The following is a 15987-nucleotide window of genomic DNA, read 5'->3' on the forward strand; positions in this document are numbered from 1 at the left end:
TGTTATTTAATATTTTTGTATCCAGCCATATTCAAGACAAATTCATTATTTCATTCCTTTTACTTCTTTGTCAAAAGGTTGTATTTTTTTTTCTGTTTAACAAGACCTTCCAAGGTTTTCTTTCAAGTCCTAAAACTCAAATAATATCACTGTAAGACTGAAGAAGTTCATTATTCTAAAACAGTGATGGCAAACCTTTTAGACACCGAGGGCTACGCTATATCAGGGGTGTCCAACCTTGGCAACTTTAAGACTTGTGGACTTCAACTCAAAGAATTCCCCAGCCAGCATAGATATCTCTGGGCTATATTAATGGTTGATACATAGTACAAAGATTTGTGCCAAAATGGTGTATGTTTAATAGAATTTTTGAGTTTTTTGTTTTTGAAGATTAACTTCTTGTAACTGACAGCAGGGAACAATCTGGAAAATATTTGTTTTGCTAATAGGCTACCAGCTCCAGATAACTATTAACAGAGAATCATAGAGATATTGAAGAGTGACTGATTATACAGTATATAGTGGTAATTTGGATTCTTGTAACACATACCTGGTAGTTTCATAGCTGACAACTATATTGTCAAGCTTGAAAGATAGAAAAGAATATTTATAGTTCAGGGTTGAACTGTGGGGTCCTAAGCTTAGAGAACACCAAGGATCCCACTATCTTGTGAAAACTTATTCAGCATTGTTTTGCAGATATTCTTCTCCTGCTTGGCTATCTTCATGAGAACCTTCATGAGAAGGTTGGAACTGAGAATCTTGTGAAGGAAGAGAACGTTGTTTTATTCCATTTACCCAATCTTCTGACAAAGGTTTAAAAATAAATGTGCCAGCCAAGTTTGTGGACAGTTTAATTATCAGAAACTAAAACAACAAAGCTTTTCCTGGGTTGAAACTCTTCACAATGTATGAGTCTGGAAGAGGCAGAATGACTAAAATAGATTAGAAGTGAAGCCAGAAGGAAATATAAAAGAGCTCACTTCCTTTTTCATAAAAAGGGAACACATATAGTTTCATGAACATGTTAAATTTAAACTTTGTTCTTCCCATTTTGGGCTTTTCTTTGAATATTTGCAATTCAACATGCTGATGCACACCAACATGTGTTTAAACTTCAAATAATAATTCATCTATTCCAAGCAGATGATGTCCACAGGCATTAACCATGTTAATCTATAGTTATGCTAGTTTGAGATGGGAGTAAAGATCAATCCCCCCAAAGTAACATTGCCAAGTATTTATTCATTTAAATACACAAGGATTCCATGATTAAATAATTTATTCTTTGAAATAAACAAATAAAAAAGTACCTAATGATCCATTAGAGTGATAAAGAATAGTGATAACATTAAAGAAACAATTGACAATCATACCTTAAAATGAATACAATAAACATCATAGTACATCAAAATGTTTAGTCAAGATTAGTGAGGTTTTATACTACATGATACTAACACAAATCCAACATTGAATATAAACCATGTTGTTTTCCATATTGTATACAAAAGGAATCACAATTTATTTTATCTCTCATATATATAAATACACAAATACAAACAAAACAAAACCTATCATCTGATTCACAAATCAGAAGGCTTATAGGTGGCACTTAATTTTAGAAGTCTTAAAAATGTTCCCACCATCACAGATTCTTCCACGTGTCCTTTTGTTGGACTATTTTTGAGATTTACAAGTTATATGCTTACAAGGCATAGGACTATAAGTTCATCATTAAAATGTGAGGCATCATTAATATTTAAATTTGAGCACTGAAATGTCAAACAGGAACACAGTCAAAATATGTCCATGGCATCTCAAACAAAGAGGGCAATTTTGTACAATAAAATAGTATTGCAAAGAATGATGCTCCAAATTTTGACCATAGGTAAAAATGGGTATTTATCATATATAATAAGAAATAGTAGACTGAAGCCATTTTTCTTTTAAACACCATCCGTTATGCAGGAAATCCTTTTGCTTCACGTCCTAATTCTTTTACAAGCCATTGTATGGCTTTCACCAGAAAACCCATTTTCATGTCTGCAGATGGTTCCATTAATTGGACTGATGTTTTCATTGTTGGATTCTAACTGGAAACTCCCATCAGTAGGCAACTGAAAGAAATGAGTGATTTGAGAAACAAGCAGACACTGACTTCAACAAATATTTGATCTATTCAGAACAGCCAGAACTATTTCTCGTTCCTGCTTTTCACTCATGTAGTTCCAAGAGAGGCATGCAATCTGACCTGATTGACTGGATGAATGAACTGATCAGAATATTGATATTCAGAGTTTGTATCACTTCACATTTTGCAGGTAGTTCTTGTATGTGTGTGTATATATATATATATGCATGTATATACACATACACGCGCGCACACAATATGTATCTCAGAATTCATGTTAGATAGAAAATATATTTATAAAATGGAGTTTTTGAGAGGAAAAAGAAAGCAAGAAAACATTTACACTATTTCAAAATATTTTTGTAGATTCTATTTGTGAACTGATGGACTAGTGTTGGAATGACTAATGAAAATATATATGAGAAAGTGACACAGACTGGAAATATTTGATACAATTTTAGTGACTGTACATGTATTATTATAATTATGTAGAAAATAAAGCAATGTAATAGTACAAAATTTGCTTTTTTCAAACTTACTTTTCTTTTATACTGTGTATTTGTAGGTAGACTGTTTTTAACCCTGCTTTGAGTTGCTTCTTCTAAATCTAGAACACAAAACAAATTTATTCCATTAAGAATAACTTGTTTGAGTATAAAGAAATATAATAAAAGCTATCACACAATCACACAAATGAATCTTGAAGATCACCTAATTCAATTCCACTTAATATAAGGATTCTAAGATTGAAGTCCAAAGCATCTGGACAAACCAAATCCATGTAATCTCTCTTAACATTTTGTCTTTTAAAAAAACTATTAAATTTATTAAATCATCAAAGTTTGTAGTCCATAACCAATACTAGCTCCCAGCTTGTCTAAGCTGTAAAGCAATAGTTTTCCGTTCAATGAATACATTTTATCTGAATACAATATTAATTTAATAAATTTACACAAAGAGCTTAGCTGAAAGCTATAAGTATTGTTTATTGGATCAGATTATATACAGACTAAGACCCAATGTACAATGATCATGCAGATGCTTCTGGAATTATTACATGTTGGTATTGTTTTTCCCCTAGTTTGGATTAGCCAGGTTCTCCTTGGAATGGAGCCATAGATTTCACTGAGCAAAACTATGGCCACTGCCTGTATCCACCTCCACTCTTTCTCTTGTGGGTCAATGACTAAATACAAATCTCTTTCCATTATACAGTGGCATATTATTAGAGGGAGGCTTTTAAAAAAAAACCTAGACAAAGTCAATATTCTGGCAAAATACTTTACCTGTAAGGAGTTCATCAATTTGATCAACTACAAACTTTGCATCTTTCATGCTGAAGCACATGGGTGGCTTAAATTTCAAGACATTTCTGTAAGGTCCATCTGCACTCAGAAGGATCTTTCTTTCTTTCAGCCTAATTAGACAGAAGCAAAACGTTACTTTTGAACACAAAGAAAAATATGTGATGTTTAATTTTAAGAAATTACTTTAAACCTACTTTTGATCTGGGTGAATTTAGTAACATTTTGGGTGGTGGCACAGTTTGAGAATAAGACATCTTACAGCAATAATATATTCAGCAATTTATAATGGTGCCTCAATTGCCTAAGGTAGGAGGTAATGCACACTATCTTTTGATAGGGATAATTTCTTGGGGAAAAATAGGTAAAAAATGAGCTCCTGTTTGATATGAATTTTATCTACTTCAGCTTAACGTCACATTTCGAAAACATATTTACTTGTAAATGATATGCTGGGCTTCAGCAGTAGCTGGTGTTCTCTTTAGTTGATCTTTCACCAGGTCCACACCAATAAATAAGCCAACACCTCTAAAAACATAAAGGACACCAGAGAAATGTAACAGTACAAAAACCACATTTCACTATTAAACAAATAATGTCACTCCATGATAGCTCTGTGTGTTTATATGTGTCTGTCTTTCTGTGTGTGTGCTTGTGTGTGCAAAAGCTACTGAGTGCTAGGTAGACTTTTCTACAAGGGTGTCCATAGGGAGAGGGGTCAAAAAAGTCAAGATGGCAATCACCACCATGCAGCTGAAACCCTACCTCTTTTCTACATGTACTGTGCAGGCCATCTTAACTTTTCTGACCTCTCCCTCCAAGAGGATACCTCTGCTTTCCGTTGAATTCGGAGCACAGGCAATGCTTCTTGGGCTAGTCTTTCTCTGCATGCAGCAGAGATGTGGCAACAGAAATGAATGTCAGAATAGCTTATCTCTAAGAATGTAACATCTTGATAGTAATCAAATGCTAACTAAGTATAAGCTAGTCTTAACTAGCATGAAGAAAATTTGCAGTAGGTAGCCACCCTTGAAGAAATTTTCTTTATTTACCATAGACAGTAAGAGTTCTAACTGGTATCTGGTTCCATACCCATTCTGCTGGTACAGAAGCAAATACTTCTTCAGAAACACGGTTTCTAATCTATGTTGACCTTTAAAAGTTAAGCATCACCATTCTAAACTATATCTAGAAATTGTAAAAAATGTTCAGTATAGGCTAGATACCTTTATGTTCACCACAACTAGTAAACTATCCTTTCTTCACAATTTTTAGTTTTGCATTACTTTGGTCAGTCCTAGTTGTTATTAAACTCTTAGGGCAGTATGTAATGATAATGTTTATTGACCAATGCATAGGTTTTCCTTTATGCTATTCTGTATGATGGTAACAAACCTAAAAGTAAATTTACTTTACCTGATATCTCCCACCAATGAGTGCTTTATCTGTTGTTCCTTCAGTAGTCCAATGAGGTAGTTTCCAACGCGTGTGGCATTACCTTGTAGATCTTCCTGTTCTATTATATCCAAGACAGCCAGACCAATTGCACAAGATACTGGGTTGCCACCAAACTGAAAGCAAGAATAGTTGAGAATGTAGGACAGTTTATTTCAAATATCTCTTTTTCCTGACCGTGACCTTATTTCACAGAGGGAGTTAAGTTTTTGACATTCTCTATTTGAAAGATTGTGTGGTCAAAGTTCAGTTTAGAGATGATAAGAATGAAATAGTATAGAGCTAACCTTCAGCATCTCAATAACAGACTAAGTAGGTACACAAATCACCTGATCAGTCTTCTCAATTGCCTAATCAAATATTCTATTTCCTTTTAAATCAGACTGGTTGATTTATATTTTAATAGTGTAAATACTATAGTTTCCATATTGGAACACTGTATATCACTATATCATTGAGTGGTATTCTGATGATCATAACTTATAATTTAACTATCTGATTATAACATTAAAAGTGATACTCACAGTATTGAAGTACTCTAACCCCGAGGCACCAAAGGCTTCTGCAATGTCTCTTGTTGTAACAACACAAGACATTGGATGGCCATTGCCAATGGGCTTCCCCATAGTGACAATGTCAGGCACAAAGTCTTCATCTTGCAACTGGAATGCCCAGAAATTCTTCCCAACTCGACCAAATCCAACTTGGACTTCATCTGCTATGAAAACTCCCCCTGCTTTGTGAACAAATCTGAAAATTATAAAAAAACAAAACAGTTCAGATGTCTCATTATGACTTTAGATAAATTCTAACCATAGATTTGTAACTTTCTCCCACATGATAAAATAATTAATTATGTGAACTTTAAACATAGCTCCTAAAAAGCTCCTTTTAGATCTGAGAATTGCAAATATTACTACTGATAAAATACATACTGCACTCTTTATAGAGTAATTCACCAGAGCCTGAAACTAAGTGGACTTGAAACACTGCCTGGGGCCCAACATACTGTTAGATTTTAGTTATCGAAAAGCCAAATCAAATGAAAAATCTGAAATTGCTACCTTTGATCAGAAAAATCATGAGGCATATCGCTCATAAAACTATTCCCTCAATATATGTATAGGGGTGCCAGGTCTGAATGATTTTCTAAGCAACTCTTTGTATTATTCACTCTATACATGTTTATTCTGATATTAATTTCAAATTATTAGTTTGCTCTATGAATGCTAAAAATAAAACAAGGGAAATATTCGGTGGCATAATAACTCTTCTCAAACACTGTTTCCCTAAAGCAGAGATCCCCAACCCCCAGTCCATGGACCAGCACCGGGCCGTGGCATGCCAGCAACCGGGCTGCACAAACAAGCAAAGCCCCATCTATAGGATGCAGGCAGCACACAAAACCACAGACCCTCTGGTCCGTGGAAAAACCTCTCTCCACGGAACCGGTACCTGGTGCCCAAAAGGTTGGGGACCTCTGCCCTAAAAGTATACATTAGCTTGGAACAGTGCATTCTAAGATATTTACAGTGAAAAAAAATCATTATCATTGCTATCCGGACTGAATTACTTGACAAAATCTTCTTGTTACAAGTTGTCTGCTACTTCAGGGAACAAAAATTATAGCCACAACCCACTATTCCTTAATAGATAGAATGGGGCAAATTACTTTAAATTACTATTCACAAATCTGGTGCCCTCCATACATATTGGGACTCTTAGATGCTGGCTATATGACTATATTGGAAATTGTAGGAAGGCATGATAGTAGATTGGAGAACTCCTACTAATTGTCTTGCTACAATTAAGCCATTCCAAGCACTATACATACTGTGCCACTTTCTGGAAATAGCCTGCAGGTGGAATTATTTGGCCTCCACAACTCTGCATGGATTCAGCAATAAAGGCAGCAATCTAAGTCAGAGAAGATGAAGGTGTTACAGAAGAAAGAATGGTCCTCAACCTAGTCTTTTGCAAATGACCCAACAATTAAATGTAAGCTATCAAAATAAGGAAGATAAATGAACAAAGAGGTTGGGCAGTTCTTTGCATAACTATGAGTAAACAGGGATGCCCAATTTTTCAATGCCAGCTCAGGCATCCAATTGAATTATTAAATCACCACAAACTATTTATTGAGAAAGTGTTGGATTGATCTTCAAGGTGTACCAACATATTTACGTATCTACTCTAGATGGAATATCCAGAAAGATTTTACTCCCAGATTATCTGATAAATGATGAGGTTCCATATTTTGATTAATTATTCATTATTCCAAAAGAATGCTTGGCAAGTTCTTTTATTCTTCATGGCACCCTGAAATAGCCAGTTGTATCTCCTTTCACTCCGCTAAGATACCTAAAGATATTGCCTGGGGTTAAGTTCCACAGAGTGAAATTTTGGACATCCCTGCTTTAGGAAAGACTTAACGAGAAACTTCACAAAAAAGAGCCAGTTGACAAAAATAAGCTTATAGATAAAATAATTCCAGTTGCTGGGGATGAAAACAATGCAAACAAACACAAAGACATTATATCAAATCAAGAATCAGTATCAGCACTTTGGGTAGACTAGAACATGAAGCTTACTTTTTTTTCCTTTTTTTGCCCTCAGCATTAAGTCATTGCTGTCCCCCAAAACTGCCTGCAGAGCACGTTTCCTATTTAACTGCCTCCCACACTTTGCGCAACCCTCCCTGAGAATCTGCAGGATCCATGGTAGCTGGGCAGGAGGGTCTTTCTGGAAAGAAGGTCATGCGGTAACGTGTAAAGAAGTGCACATAGACTTGAAGAGGTACACTACAGCCAGGCAGTAGAAGATTCCCCATTGTCTGTAAAACGTTATCACAGATCTACGGCACCAAAACCTATAAAGATATATTTGAAAAGGGAGAGAAACGACAAAGGGAAGAAAATAGAAAACTGTCTGTTAGAGTTTGCTTTAAAAAAACTGGTTAAGGAATTAAAGACTGATAGTAGATTTCTGGACTTTAAAGTAGTTGGAGAAAATAAGTTAAAAAAAGATGCAGCACTTCTGAGAACTTTAAATATCCATGGAAACTGTATTATTATTGTTATTTATCAAGTTGTTTTTGTTACAGCTGGGCAATGCTTCAGATCTGATTGGAAAGAATTAGGTACAGAAACGTAGTACCTCTTTGTGAATTATTAAGGCAACCCTTAATCACACGGTTGCTGCAAAAGTGCTCCTATGATAATTGTAGAAGCCTGAAAATGACACAGATCTTTAATTCACTGAAGAGAAGTGTTAGATTTGTAGTACAGTATATTTTAAAGTGCTTCTTACCAAATAAGTCTGAAACAATGCATATGCTTAATTTCTATAAATTTAGATAACTTTAAATATTACCTGTTTTAATTTTCAGCTTGTTTTGCTGTTTTGCTTTTTGGTTAGACACTGTGAGCACACTAATCGCTGAAACCCCACAAAAGATCAATAATTATTAGTGACCAAAATGAAATTTAATTAGCACTGTCATCATCTTCATCTGACACTAAAACTCAGTGATCGATAGTTGAAATTTCACTTTTGTCGATCTTTTTGTGATGATTTTTGTATCATAATTAATTCCCTCTTGACAGAAGTCTATTCTTCTGAAATTCCTTTTTAATAAAATCATTTAAAAATATTTTTAATTGCTGATTTTAAATTGCAAATTTGCTCATACGTATATCAAATCCTTCAGGTATTTGCATTATTTAGCCTTTCTTACTTGGACTTTTAACTAGAGTGATTTATTGTAAGCTCGATCACACTACATTGTGTTTTGTTATCCTTTTATCCGTTTGTGTTTATTTTGGTTGAGTTTGGTGGATAAGGCTTTGTAGTTTCTAATTCTAAATTCTATTTCACGTTTTTTTTTCCAGCCAAATGCTAACCAATTTTCATAATGCCTGAGAATTCCAAGGGTTGTAATCTAACAATTTTGGCAAGTGCTAGGTTAGGGAAGGCTGCTTTATTATATAGTACCTAGTTTTCCTTTAGGCATTAAAACAAAGTTAATATATTATTATGTAACTTGCTGGAAGCTCAGTGAGACAGATAATGACTTACTGGAAGCCCTTTTCTAAGATCAGAAGTAAACTGGAGTGTAAAACATATTTCTGGGGCATCCATTGAACCATACATATTTTCTGAATTCAGTATTATCTAAAAGAAGACATGAAGTGAAATTGTTGGGCTTTCAATATAATCTTCTTGTAATATGGAACAATCTGTTGATTTTCTTTATTTTTCACATTTTTGAACAGTCCATATCCCTCAAAGAGGGGGCCCTAGGCAGTGTCCATAAAATATTTAAATATAAATACTGTAGTGTATAAAAGTTAAGTTTATAAAGAGGTAAGGCTGATTAAACACTGTTAAAATTAATTGAAAAGGAGAGTTTTCAAGGCACTAGCCAGCCCCGGTTCCCTACACGAGGCCACAGAGTCATGAAAAGAAGGCCAGGAGCGTGGGCGGCTGCCTCACCTTCATGGGTAGAATATTCCACAGGGCAGGGGCAACGGTACTCTTCCCAGATCCCATCACTTGAGGTTCTTCAACTGATGGGGTATGCAACATACCTTCTCTGACTGACAGGGTGGGCTGATGTAATAGGAACCGTAATTTTGCTACGAGTTGCACACTCTATGCATTCCAACTCATTTTTGGCTTCAAATAGAAGATAACCACTCAAATATTGCTTACAATTCACAGATGGAAGTTTTGTGGATCTTCAGCTATTGTTACATGATTACATTAATTTGCAAAACAGGATCCCTGTGCTTAGCACAGATGGAGAAAACAGGCTTTTGCTAGGATACTTCCTGTACACAGCCATGAAAGATATCAAGAATGTAGTCTTGGTAAAGAGGGGGAGGGGAAATCCAGATTTATTAATTCATATTTTAAAATCCATGTGGGTCCTCATTTAAAACAGTGCTTGTAAAACTCGCAAATATGAATTAAAGGGGATAGTGTACACTTTAAAATCCAGAATCTGTTAAAAAATGAAAGATTTCAATTATATAAGATAATTAAGTGGTCTTAATCAGGATGAATACTGATGGATAGGAAAGGGGCAAGAGAACTCTTTTAAAAAGTTTCAAGAGCTTATGTACCTTACAGCCATTCTTTTGAGCTTTCTCAATAATATTTCTCACTTCATCAGCATAAGCACCTGCTGGATCTTCATGGTCTTCTCTATACTTTCCTCTGTAAATATCTGGGGATGGTGCCTAAAAGGCAAGACAAATCTTTGAAATATTCATTTCAATGCGTGTTTCTTTCCAAAAGAAATAGCAAAGCTGTATTTAAATACCAGTAATCTCTACCTCTCTCTATGTATGAATTCATGCAAAGTATATACTAATTATTTTTTTTAAGGCTTTTTACACGAAAATAATGACAGATAATGCATTTTAGCTCAGTAGATCCTACTTCTATGAAGGCATATGCAGGAATCTACAGTAAGAATACATTGATAGGGAGAACTTAGATAACTTAAAATAAAATATAATAAATACTCACCACGTGTACAAATTCCTTTTTGGCCTCTTTTCCCAGCTGATTAAATTTATATGGACTGATATCAATCAAGGACGTCACATGACCATGATAAGCACTGAAAAAATTATGAGTACAGTACAATTCAAAAAATAGGAATAATGATTAAGGTTTTGGACTTTGATTGGGAAGATTCAGTCTAAGGTCCAAGTCTCCAGGTGAACGTGCAGCTGACCAGATGACCTTGGGCCCATTAATATATCTCAGTTAATTCCTCCTCAGAGAGTTCCTAGGATAACATTAGAGGAGACCTCTGTGTGTCATTTTTGGAACACCTGAAAGATCAGGATCACCGTGAAGAAAATTTATGTGGTTGCTAAGAGTAAATACCAATTTGATGACTGACTGACTGACTGAATCAATCAATTTATCTTAACACCAAAAGTAAAAGCAGACTATCGTTAGTATAATAATAACTAAATGAACCACTGGTAGAGCAGTGGTTAAGTGCAGTATTGCACGCAAATTCTGACTACAGCCTAGAGTTCAATCCTGACGGGATCAAGGTTGACTCAGCCTTTCATCTTACCGAGGTCAGTAAAATGAGGATCCAGATTGTTGGGGGCAATATGCAAATAATGCGGACATTATAAATTGCCCAGACAGTACAGTAAAACACTAAGGGGGAGTATATAAGTCTATGTGCTGTTTGTAAATGCTAATAAGTAAATAAAATTGTTCTACTGAATAATGACAGATCAACCAATCCTTCTTCCCCCATTTCATATAAATGACTAAGGTGGTACAGGTCAAATTGAATGTCTATATGAATGGAAATTCATTCTAATCTATGCCTGCATTTACGTGATTCAAGGTAATGGAGAATCAGCTGTTGTAGCACTTATTACTTTATGTTGCAAAGAGCTAATCTCATCTATACACTCTGCACACTTACTGGTCAAGGGTTATTACATCATAGTGACCACTATACTGCCGAGCCAGGCGCAAAGCAAGGTCATTTGCTTCAGAGCTGTAAAAGAGTATTAGAAAAGGAATTCAGGGGTTTTACTCAAAAACATAATAATCAGAAAACAGCAGAAATGTGTTTACAGTATAAACACAATATTAAAACATTAATATTGCAGGTTAGGTTACATCTGATACAATCAGATAAAAGTAGGGCAACTGCCTGAATTACAATAAAAGTTGCATGATATAACAGCATTCTCTTTGGGCATTAAAACCAAAACGTTATCCATACATGTTTGCACACACCTATAGAATGTGTAGGGCTCTCTGGAAGTTGCCAAAAATAAATTTAATTATTTAAGCATGATTCTCACAGAGTTTTTAAAGCAAGATTTATTAAGGAAAAGGGACTGGTGTTAAATAAATTGCAGCAACTATTTGTCATTCAAAACCAATATCTCCTCAACTACATGAAGGAGAAAGGAGATTTTTCTTTTTTCTCTCTTTCTAACAGCCTTCTTATGATCCAGCAAACTGGCAGAAAAATCCTTCTGACATACCCAGAGTTCACAAAGTAGCAAACAGAAAGCTTCTCTGGTAGAGTAGCTGTGAGGCGTTTGGCATACTGGACCAGATTGTCATGCAGGAATCGAGAATTGGTATTAAGCAGCTCCATTTGTTTCACTGCGGCCTCGACTACATCAGGATGGCTGTGTCCAACTAAAAAGGATCAAATATAGGAAATCTCTTAGTCCACGGATCTCTTTAGCAACGCAGTATAAGATTCTTATTCTGTCCTAACTTAATGGTTTGCTTTTTACCATTGCTGTGGATACATATCAAAATGAAGGCAAATTTATAGGGTCCCTGATTGTGTGTGACTTTTAATTGTTAATTAGGATGTTGACCTTCAACATCTTAATTGACCATATAAACACAACACATGGAACAACCCAGTGCACACATTCTGGAGAGAGAGAAGTTCCCTGGAATGGACTCTGGCACAAGCCCAAAAGCTTGGAAGACTAAACCTTTGGTCCTGATGAGTGACTCAGATTGGATCCTGCAACGTATCAAAATATTTCTTTTGCTCAGCATATCTGTCCCCATGACCCTAGGAAGATACAGATGGTGAACTATGTTCCTCTGTATCCACCTTTATAAGGAAATTAATTTTTACTTAAGCTTTCCTTTCTAAACTTGACAAGCAGGATGATGAAAATTTATGTACTTTGTCTATTAGTTGAGACATTGAGACATTTCTGGTAGAATAGGTGAGCTTCATGCCATTGCTTGTATTAGAAGACAGCAATCTAACAAAAATACTGAATCAGTTTGGTAATTTGATTTAGCTGATGTTGGGATATTAGCAGAATCCTAAATTCTTACCATGAGCTACGTTGTTAATGCAATCCAAATATTTTTCTCCATTCTCATCGAACATATATTGTCCATGAGCCCGCACAATCTTAATGGGATCTTTAGCAAAGAAAACCTTGCATGATGGCCTGCAAGAGATGATATCAGATTGTTTTAGTTTGGATCAGCTCAACAGCATTGCTAGGCCTACATATACACAAACAGTAAATGCTTTTCATTCTTTACTTTCAGTGGTCCTTTAGCACTGAGACCTATTAATGTGCTTGGCGATACATTAAACAGAACTGAAGTTCATGATGCATGCACTTTCATTGTTCAGTGTGAGGAATTTGAGGAAAGGCCGTGCCAGGTTGAAACAACTAACATGACAATTCAGTTTAGCTAATTCAGCCATTAATCTGCAAGACACTTAGTGATGACAGCAAGTGTTGATGGAGGTGGTGTCTGAATAGGAATCTCAGTTCTACTATAATCTATTAACTGAGAACTTTTTTCCAACAATCCAGTTTGAAAACCATGTGATCAGTTCCTCTGTTCCAAGCTAAGAACTTAAATCAAGTTTTAACCAAAAAACCATTTTGAAATAATAGACCTTTAAACTTAAAAATGGAGACTAACCTCCACCACCACCACCACCACCCCACTTCCTGCCTGACCTGTCCTCAATTTGTGCCTAGGGATGAAAAGTTTCCTCCTGTAGGGTAAGTTGTGTGCAAGGGAGGACGAATCAATAACACAGTTCTGTTATTGAGGAAAAAACCCAACTTAAATAACTTACAAGTATGTCTACTTTTATGTTTGGAAGGTTCTATATATACTAGCAGGGACGAAATAGTTTTTTTTGTTTTGTTTTGCAATAGTGTTTTGCAAAACCCTGGAGAAACAACTGTCATCTGTTTGTACAGAATTTTTGTCTTGGAAGGCAACCTTGGTTTTGCATATCATCAGCAGGCTGGTTATGCAAGAATTACAAGTACAGTTGCCAATGATTATATAAAACTGACATGTCAGCATGTCAACACTGGCATCTAACTCTGACTCATCTCATCCAATTCATGATTCATGCATCTTGGTGTATTTATAATATTTGTCACATATCCTTTAGAAAAATCAGCACTGATCTAGTCTCTTAATGTGTTAATGTGACTATATTTACAGAAATGAAGTTATTGGAAACCAAGATATGAAAGCAAGGATGATTTTAGGGTGGAAGATAGGCTTTTGTCGTTCAACATGTGCCTTTACATGAAAAAGTGAAGTATTTTATTATTCATAGGACTTCCACACATTACAAAATAAGTAGACTGTAAGTGTAAATGTCACTGGAAGTTAGTAAAAGTAGGATGCATCAAAATCAAGACTTTCTAAAATGCAACCTTTAATTCATAATTAATTAGCAATAAGCAATCTGTCTAGTTATTTAAGATTTGTTTAAAATGTATGCAGTTGCAACAGAAGCTTTGCTGAACTCAGGGAAACCTCCAGCCAGATGTTGTGGGCTTCTATAGGGGAAATAATAAATAATAATAACTAATAAAATGAAGAATCGTTGAAGCTTGTAAATCAAGGGTAGTTGTTAAATGCATGTGTTTTCCATTTTAAATACTTTCTGACAGTAACAGGTTTGGAACTGTACAGAAAAAGTGCTATTTTGGTAACATTTTCAATATTTCCAATGATCTTCCTCTAGCCTTTGCTTATCTTTTCATTTCAATCACAGCCTTCTTTATTCCAGCAGATCTATCTGTCCTGGGGTATCAGTAGAGCAGAAGGCCGTGGGTTGAGTATCGGTTGTCTTGAATTGCTTCTCCTTCAACTCCTGGCGAGAACGGATTGAACCCTGCCTTCATAGGGGTCTCGCTGGCCGCCTCTCGCAACTCTAAGCCGGCCAGTGGGAGGCCTTAATCCTATTCTGGGCGCGCACGGGCTCACTTCCTACGGGGGTCGCTTTTTCAGGTAGACGAGGACTGTCCGTTGGGAAAAAGGGCGACTAAGGACTGGGGGGGGGGACCCTGCGATGAGCCTGCACGGGTGAATGCCACCGTCCTTTCCCCGCTCCATCTCCCCAGCTCCTGGGCTTTGCCCTCTCAGCTCACCCGATGTGTTTCTTCCGCAGTTCGAGGGTCTCCGCTTTGCTATACACCTCCATCTTCCTGCCCACTCCCGAAAGCTCTCTTGCCCTCTGCAGCCGTCGGGGACTCGCTCGGTGGCAGCCCGGCCGGCGAGGGACATCTTCCTTATATCACGCGCCGCCTGGGCGCCGGACTCCGCCTCCATAGTCCGCTGCCAACTTTCCTTGCCCATCCCCGATCCTCCCATCCTCGCCCCAGGCCACGCCGCGCCAGGCCAGCCGCAGAGAAGGGCGAGGGGAAGCGCAAGGCCGGCTGTTTTCGCTCCGGCTGGTCACATGCAGAGAGAATGATTCCCTCCGCCTTCCACCGCTTGCCAGGGACGGTCTGGCACCAACGGCCACGCTGCGAAGGGGCAGCTCGTGGAGGCTCCGGGAGACGGTCCAGTAACGATTAAGTAGATTGTTTTGATCCCAGGTATAAAAATATTCAATTCAATTCAACACCTACGATTTTTTTCCCCCCAGTCTTTAATTTTTCCACATGCTCCCATTGGATTCCAAATGACCAAAATCAATGGAGAGAAAATAATAACATTGATGGAGCTTTCAGGACGAAGAAAGGAGAGGTCTCAAAGGAACATTCTGTTCATCCCACCTTTCTTCGTATCAGAGTTTTCAAAAAATGATCTTCTAAGACACGAGCGTTACATTAAGGATTTCAGGAGATATCTGACCTGTAGCTGAGCTGAATTCTGATGCAGACTTAACATTGTTCAGTGGACTGAAAATAGTATCATAATAGGTCTTTGTTCCACTCTGTCAGTGAATTGGTCTTGCTTTGATTAGACCTATTGTGTTTGACTGGCTCTTATTTTCATTTGTGTTCTATTTGTGGTAATCACACACATATATTTCTGATAACCATGAGCCTTTTATGATTTCTTTGAAGAGATGCCAGAATGCTAGTTGTGCAAGACAGGTATGTCTAATAGACTTCCAAATCCTCTAATTTAACCACTACCTTGGCATCTCTGATAACTGGTCATTCAATTTCTGTTTAAAAACTCTTGAAAAGATTTTGGAAATCATTGATTTCCAAGGCATCAAAAATCCAATGCACCATATGGATATTCCTTTGAACCAGTATTTATTTATCTTCTGGAGCA

At 36.6% G+C, this 15987-nt stretch overlaps 1 protein-coding gene across 1 annotated transcript; it reads right to left on the bottom strand.

Annotated features, from left to right (window-relative positions):
• Nucleotides 1-1271: 1271 nt before the first annotated feature.
• Nucleotides 1272-14977, bottom strand: ETNPPL (ethanolamine-phosphate phospho-lyase). The gene is made up of 13 exons (XM_015810984.2): nucleotides 14847-14977; nucleotides 12760-12878; nucleotides 11931-12090; nucleotides 11357-11431; nucleotides 10426-10519; nucleotides 10017-10133; nucleotides 6725-6807; nucleotides 5415-5640; nucleotides 4852-5006; nucleotides 3874-3963; nucleotides 3418-3548; nucleotides 2671-2738; nucleotides 1272-2117 (listed from the first exon to the last, which is right to left on the bottom strand). Exons 1-13 carry the CDS (start codon nucleotides 14897-14899, stop codon nucleotides 1983-1985), a joined length of 1506 nt encoding a protein of 501 aa, XP_015666470.1. The 5' UTR covers nucleotides 14900-14977; the 3' UTR covers nucleotides 1272-1982.
• Nucleotides 14978-15987: the final 1010 nt, after the last annotated feature.

The sequence above is a fragment of the Protobothrops mucrosquamatus genome, unplaced genomic scaffold, assembly GCF_001527695.2.
Source record: "Protobothrops mucrosquamatus isolate PMUCROS unplaced genomic scaffold, P.Mucros_1.0 scaffold_4, whole genome shotgun sequence".
Taxonomy (NCBI): domain Eukaryota; kingdom Metazoa; phylum Chordata; class Lepidosauria; order Squamata; family Viperidae; genus Protobothrops; species Protobothrops mucrosquamatus.